Source organism: Oncorhynchus nerka, linkage group LG22, assembly GCF_034236695.1.
Source record: "Oncorhynchus nerka isolate Pitt River linkage group LG22, Oner_Uvic_2.0, whole genome shotgun sequence".
NCBI lineage: Eukaryota > Metazoa > Chordata > Actinopteri > Salmoniformes > Salmonidae > Oncorhynchus > Oncorhynchus nerka.
Genome location: NC_088417.1, coordinates 104653376 through 104660641, shown reverse-complemented (window position 1 = coordinate 104660641; position 7266 = coordinate 104653376). Strand labels below are relative to the sequence as shown.

The 7266-nt window shown below is 48.5% G+C and overlaps 1 protein-coding gene across 1 annotated transcript in view; it reads right to left on the bottom strand.

The window, feature by feature from the left end:
- Window positions 1-500: 500 nt before the first annotated feature.
- Window positions 501-7266, bottom strand: part of LOC115126250 (ephrin type-A receptor 5) — a 241084-nt gene continuing 234318 nt past the window's right edge. Inside the window, exons 16-17 of the mRNA XM_065007686.1 lie at window positions 5113-5304; window positions 501-1524 (exon numbers count right to left, since the gene is read on the bottom strand). Coding sequence (XP_064863758.1) covers window positions 1419-1524; window positions 5113-5304 — 298 coding nt within the window. The 3' untranslated portion in view covers window positions 501-1418. The remainder of the gene's footprint in view (window positions 1525-5112; window positions 5305-7266) is intronic.

Sequence of the window (7266 nt, the reverse complement as noted above, 5' to 3'; positions counted from 1 at the left end):
GATGTATATGGGTTCTGTAGGATGTCCGTGGGTTCAGTAGGATGTATATGGGTTCTGTAGGATATCTGTGGGTTCAGTAGGATGTATATGGGTTCAGTAGGATATCTGTGGGTTCTGTAGGATGTATATGGGTTCAGTAGGACATCTGTTGGTTCCGTAGGATGTCCGTGGGTTCTGTAGGATGTATATGGGTTCTGTAGGATGTATATGGGTTCAGTAGGATATCTGTGGGTTCAGTAGGATGTATATGGGTTCAGTAGGATATCTGTGGGTTCTGTAGGATGTATATGGGTTCAGTAGGATATCTGTGGGTTCTGTAGGATGTATATGGTTTCAGTAGGATGTATATGGGTTCAGTAGGATGTGGGTTCAGTAGGATGTATATGGGTTCTGTAGGATATCTGTGTGTTCCGTAAAAGTGCTGAAAGTGATCATCTGTATTACTGTTGATGATGTTGAAGTGATGTGGGTTGGCTGTCTAGAGGTAATAGACTGGTTTCTGAAGTGCCATACATTCAGCCAAGAGACCGACTCCCATGTCTGAGTCCCATCCAGGAAGAGTACTCAGCTAGCGCTCTTCAGACTGGACTGGGAGAAAATGTGCCAAACAAGATGGTCTTTTAAAACATTTCATGGCACAGATTTTGGAACCGAATTTTACCCGGGCTTGTATGATTCACTGTTTACTTTCCCGGCTGGCCAGTGACTTCCATCCCTGAGAGTACTTAACTACACAGAGTCTGCTCCTCTCACTCCACCCAGTAGAGGGGTTCAGGTCACAAAGACACAAATGTTCAACACCAAGCGCTCTTCAGTGTTCCTCAGTTCATTAAGTCACATCCGTTGTGTTTCAGTTTGTTTCCGTCAATAAATACATCATGTTCATATGTTCATGGAAGGTTCTAGACCACTAGATCCATAGGTCTATCTATCTGCCTGGTGGGAGTAGGGTCAGATTGGTCCTGTAAAGGTCATACATCTGGCCTCTATCAGTGGTCAGATTGGTCCTGTAAAGGTCATACATCTGGCCTCTATCAGCAGTCAGATTGGTCCTGTAAAGGTCATACATCTGGCCTCCATCAGTGGTCAGATTGGTCCTGTAAAGGTCATACATCTGGCCTCTATCAGCAGTCAGATTGGTCCTGTAAAGGTCATACATCTGGCCTCTATCAGCAGTCAGATTGGTCCTGTAAAGGTCATACATCTGGCCTCCATCAGTGGTCAGATTGGTCCTGTAAAGTTCATACATCTGGCCTCTAGCAGCAGTCAGATTGGTCCTGTAAAGGTCATACATCTGGCCTCTATCAGTGGTCAGATTGGTCCTGTAAAGTTCATCATGTCTGACCCTAGGTTCAAAGGTCAGATTGGTACTGCAGTGCCCATACCGTACATCTGGCTGTAGGGTAAGGGGTTAGAGGTCAGATGGGTATAGTATTATTCACCAGGCTAACTCTCATCTCCTGGATGCTGTTGATTATCTTCTTCTGATGTCCAGCCAGGTTCACCCCAACCCTCCTCAGGTCACTGCAGGGGAAACATACATCATTCTGTTAGTCAGTATAGTTCCAGCCAGATTCACCCCAACCCTCCTCAGGTCACTGCAGGGGAAACATACATCATTCTGTTAGTCAGTATAGTTCCAGCCAGATTCACCCCAACCCTCCTCAGGTCACTGCAGGGGAAACATACATCATTCTGTTAGTCAGTATAGTTCCAGCCAGATTCACCCCAACCCTCCTCAGGTCACTGCAGGGGAAACATACATCATTCTGTTAGTCAGTATAGTTCCAGCCAGGTTCACCCCAACCCTCCTCAGGTCACTGCAGGGGAAACATACATCATTCTGTTAGTCAGTATAGTTCCAGCCAGGTTCACCCCAACCCTCCTCAGGTCACTGCAGGGGAAACATACATCATTCTGTTAGTCAGTATAGTTCCAGCCAGATTCACCCCAACCCTCCTCAGGTCACTGCAGGGGAAACATACATCATTCTGTTAGTCAGTATAGTTCCAGGTCACCCCAACCCTCCTCAGGTCACTGCAGGGGAAACATACATCATTCTGTTAGTCAGTATAGTTCCAGCCAGATTCACCCCAACCCTCCTCAGGTCACTGCAGGGGAAACATACATCATTCTGTTAGTCAGTATAGTTCCAGCCAGGTTCACCCCAACCCTCCTCAGGTCACTGCAGGGGAAACATACATCATTCTGTTAGTCAGTATAGTTCCAGACAGGTTCACCCCAACCCTCCTCAGGTCACTGCAGGGGAAACATACATCATTCTGTTAGTCAGTAGTTCCAGCCAGTTCCAGTCACTGCAGGGGAAACATACATCATTCTGTTAGTCAGTATAGTTCCAGCCAGATTCACCCCAACCCTCCTCAGGTCACTGCAGGGGAAACATACATCATTCTGTTAGCCAGGTTCACCCCAACCCTCCTCAGTCACTAGTCAGTAGTTCCAGCCAGGTTCACCCCAACCCTCCTCAGGTCACTGCAGGGGAAACATACATCATTCTGTTAGTCAGTATAGTTCCAGCCAGATTCACCCCAACCCTCCTCAGGTCACTGCAGGGGAAACATACATCATTCTGTTAGTCAGTATAGTTCCAGCCAGATTCACCCCAACCCTCCTCAGGTCACTGCAGGGGAAACATACATCATTCTGTTAGTCAGTATAGTTCCAGCCAGATTCACCCCAACCCTCCTCAGGTCACTGCAGGGGAAACATACATCATTCTGTTAGTCAGTATAGTTCCAGCCAGGTTCACCCCAACCCTCCTCAGGTCACTGCAGGGGAAACATACATCATTCTGTTATAGTTCCAGCCAGGTTCACCCCAACCCTCCTCAGGTTAGGGGAAACATACATCATTCTGTTAGTATAGTTCCAGCCAGGTTCACCCCAACCCTCCTCAGGTCACTGCAGGGGAAACATACATCATTCTGTTAGTCAGTATAGTTCCAGACAGGTTCACCCCAACCCTCCTCAGGTCACTGCAGGGGAAACATACATCATTCTGTTAGTCAGTATAGTTCCAGACAGGTTCACTGCAACCCTCCTCAGGTCACTGCAGGGGAAACATACATCATTCTGTTAGTCAGTATAGTTCCAGACAGGTTCACTGCAACCCTCCTCAGGTCACTGCAGGGGAAACATACATCATTCTGTTAGTCAGTATAGTTCCAGACAGGTTCACTGCAACCCTCCTCAGGTCACTGCAGGGGAAACATACATCATTCTGTTAGTCAGTATCCAGCCAGTTCCAGACAGGTTCATTCTGTTGTCAAGTTCCCAGGTTCACTGCAACCCTCCTCAGGTCACTGCAGGGGAAACATACATCATTCTGTTAGTCAGTATAGTTCCAGACAGGCTGCAACCCCCTCCTCAGGTCACTGCAGGGGGAAACATACATCATTCTGTTAGTCAGTATAGTTCCAGACAACTGCAACCTCCTCAGTTCACTGCAACCTCCTTCACTGCAGGGGAAACATACATCATTCTGTTAGTCAGTATAGTTCCAGACAGGTTCACTGCAACCTCCTCAGGTCACTGCAGGGGAAACATACATCATTCTGTTAGTCAGTATAGTTCCAGCCAGGTTCAACCTCCTCAGGTCACCAGGGAAACATACATCATTCTGTTAGTCAGTATAGTTCCAGCCAGGTTCACCCCAACCCTCCTCAGGTCACTGCAGGGGAAACATACATCATTCTGTTAGTCAGTATAGTTCCAGCCAGGTTCACTCCAACCCTCCTCAGGTCACTGCAGGGGAAACATAGTACTCAGTACCTTTGTCATTTAGGAAAAATGTTTTTAGCTGATACACCTAACATTTGCTGGCTTGAGCAAATAGACTTTATCAAGTGTTCTTGGTGTGAGCCACGAGTCACATTTTTTCAACCAGACAACAATGTAATTTATTTTACATTGAAAAAAGGCGAGCCTCTCGCAGAGCCGTGCTGCTTAAATCCGGGTAAAATTGAAATTAATGATTTCGTTCGGCAGAAGCTACCCGTCCAGGGTAGCAGGCCGAGGGTTGCCAATATCGGTAACTCTCCCTAAATTCCCAGATTTCCAGAAATCCTGGTTAAAGGATGTCTCGCTTATTCCCTCTCGTTTCCAGGAAAATTCCAACCTGGGAATTTCAACAGGGAAGGACCTCATCCATTCTACCCCCAGAAACTCAGCAGGCCTGTTAATGTGACCACATCCATTCTACCCCTATAAGGAACATCTGCATCCAACTATAGGGAACATCTGTCCATTCTAACCCCTATAGGGAACATCTGCCCTCCCTCAACAGGTCTGTTAATGTGACCTCATCCATTCTACCCCCTATAGGGAACATCTGCCCTCCCTCAACAGGTCTGTTAATGTGACCTCATCCATTCTACCCCCTATAGGGAACATCTGCCCTCCCTCAACAGGTCTGTTAATGTGACCTCATCCATTCTACCCCTATAGGGTGCCCTCCTCAGCAGGTCTGTTAATGTGACCTCATCCATTCTACCCCCTATAGGGAACATCTGCCCTCCCTCAACAGGTCTGTTAATGTGACCTCATCCATTCTACCCCCTATAGGGAACATCTGTCCTCCCTCAGCAGGCCTGTTAATGTGACCTCATCCATTCTAACCCATATAGGGAACATCTGCCCTCCCTCAGCAGGCCTGTTAATATGACCTCATCCATTCTACCCCCTATAGGGAACATCTGTCCTCCCTCAGCAGGCCTGTTAATGTGACCTCATCCATTCTACCCCCTATAGGGAACATCTGTCCTCCCTCAGCAGGAGACGTCTTCTGTCTGACTCAGCAGAATCTACACTACAGTGCTTCGCTCGGAAAATTCTGTTGCAGGCCATTACTTCCCACGACAGAAAAAACAACGTTTTTCTTTTTCTTAGAAACTTTTGCTGAGTAGACATGGCATGATACACCTTAGAACAGGAAGGAGATGGAGTACGTCCCAAATAGCATCCTATTCCCTATAGAGTGCACTACTTTTGCTCAGGGCCCATTGGATATAGGATGCCGTTTGGGATACAGCCTCAATCTCATCAGAGGTTAAACAGGAGGAAGGAGATGAGCTAGTGTTTCTGGGAGACTTACTCCAGGGTCATGTGGGAGACCACTTCCACTGAGGTGTATCCACTGTCCACGAAAATCTCCACGTAGCGACCCATCTTAATCCCCTTCAGCCACTCCTCTATAGACTGGTACCCACTGGCCTCCATCAGGGCTACTGACGCAGACACGCTGCCCTCAGAGTCCACACTGCCAGGCTCCACTAGATTAGACACCCTGAGAGAGGGGAGAGAAGAACACATCATGTCAGTGTTCACCACCAGCAGAGGGGAGATCCATGGTTAGATCCGAGGATTCATTAGTTCTCTCTCTCTCTTCGTCCCTGACACAACAACTTGTTTTTCTCTGTGAAGTGAGCCGCATCTGAGACCCCTTTTCCCCACCTCTGTTTCAACTATCCGGTGTGGCTTTTTATGTGAAATGACTTTGTGATCTTCTCCGGTCACAACTTGCAGACTTGTTTACGTGTTGCTGTGCGTTTTGTTGCCAACCTTACTTTGCTACCTGACAACTTTACGGAATTTTACTTTTTAATTACCGTTTATATTTTTGTTTTTTCCCTCACTCAACTTTTTCACTCCGGACGCTTTATCTGGACATGGTTCGTCAGGACCTCCAACAGCCGAAGCTAAGTAGTAACATTAACATGATGCCTTCTAATTGCAGCCGCTGTACTCGCCTTACGGCGAGGATAGCTGTGCAAGAAGCCCAGCTTCAGACGCAATCGTTAGGCAAGGGTAATTTCAGTGTAGGAAAGGATGAAACAGCGTCTGTGCCACCAGTAAGTACAGATAGTAACGTTAGTATAAATCCCCTGGCACAGTCCCCGCAGCCGGACAACTTTCTCATGGCTTCTATAGGGAAATGCTGTAGAAATGCTCAACCGGTGTCGCTCATTCAGCCGACAGAAACTTTCAACCGGTTTTCCCCATTAAGCAGCGGGTCGGTGTCAGAGGCCGAGTCTTCTCTGGTCTCTACTCCTCCCGTTACGGGGTCTGAGACGCCGAAGCTTCCCACCATTAGCTCTGACAAATTGAAAACCCTAGTCATTGGCGACTCCATTACCCGCAGTATTAGACTTAAAACGAATCATCCAGCGATCATACACTGTTTACCAGGGGGCAGGTCTACCGACGTTAAGGCTAATCTGTTTACCAGGGGGCAGGGCTACCGACGTTAAGGCTAATCTGTTTACCAGGGGGCAGGGCTACCGACGTTAAGGCTAATCTGTTTACCAGGGGGCAGGGCTACCGACGTTAAGGCTAATCTGTTTACCAGGGGGCAGGGCTACTGACGTTAAGGCTAATCTGTTTACCAGGGGGCAGGGCTACCGACGTTAAGGCTAATCTGTTTACCAGGGGGCAGGGCTACCGACGTTAAGGCTAATCTGTTTACCAGGGGGCAGGGCTACCGACGTTAAGGCTAATCTGTTTACCAGGGGGCAGGGCTACCGACGTTAAGGCTAATCTGTTTACCAGGGGCAGGGCTACCGACGTTAAGGCTAATCTGTTTACCAGGGGCAGGGCTACCGACGTTAAGGCTAATCTGTTTACCAGGGGGCAGGGCTACCGACGTTAAGGCTAATCTGTTTACCAGGGGGCAGGGCTACCGACGTTAAGGCTAATCTGTTTACCAGGGGCAGGGCTACCGACGTTAAGGCTAATCTGTTTACCAGGGGGCAGGGCTACCGACGTTAAGGCTAATCTGTTTACCAGGGGGCAGGGCTACCGACGTTAAGGCTAATCTGTTTACCAGGGGCAGGGCTACCGACGTTAAGGCTAATCTGTTTACCAGGGGCAGGGCTACCGACGTTAAGGCTAATCTGTTTACCAGGGGGCAGGGCTACCGACGTTAAGGCTAATCTGTTTACCAGGGGGCAGGGCTACCGACGTTAAGGCTAATCTGTTTACCAGGGGGCAGGGCTACCGACGTTAAGGCTAATCTGTTTACCAGGGGGCAGGGCTACCGACGTTAAGGCTAATCTGTTTACCAGGGGGCAGGGCTGTTTACCCGACGTTAAGGCTAATCTGTTTACCAGGGGGCAGGGCTACCGACGTTAAGGCTAATCTGTTTACCAGGGGGCAGGGCTACCGACGTTAAGGCTAATCTGTTTACCAGGGGCAGGGCTACCGACGTTAAGGCTAATCTGTTTACCAGGGGGCAGGGCTACTGACGTTA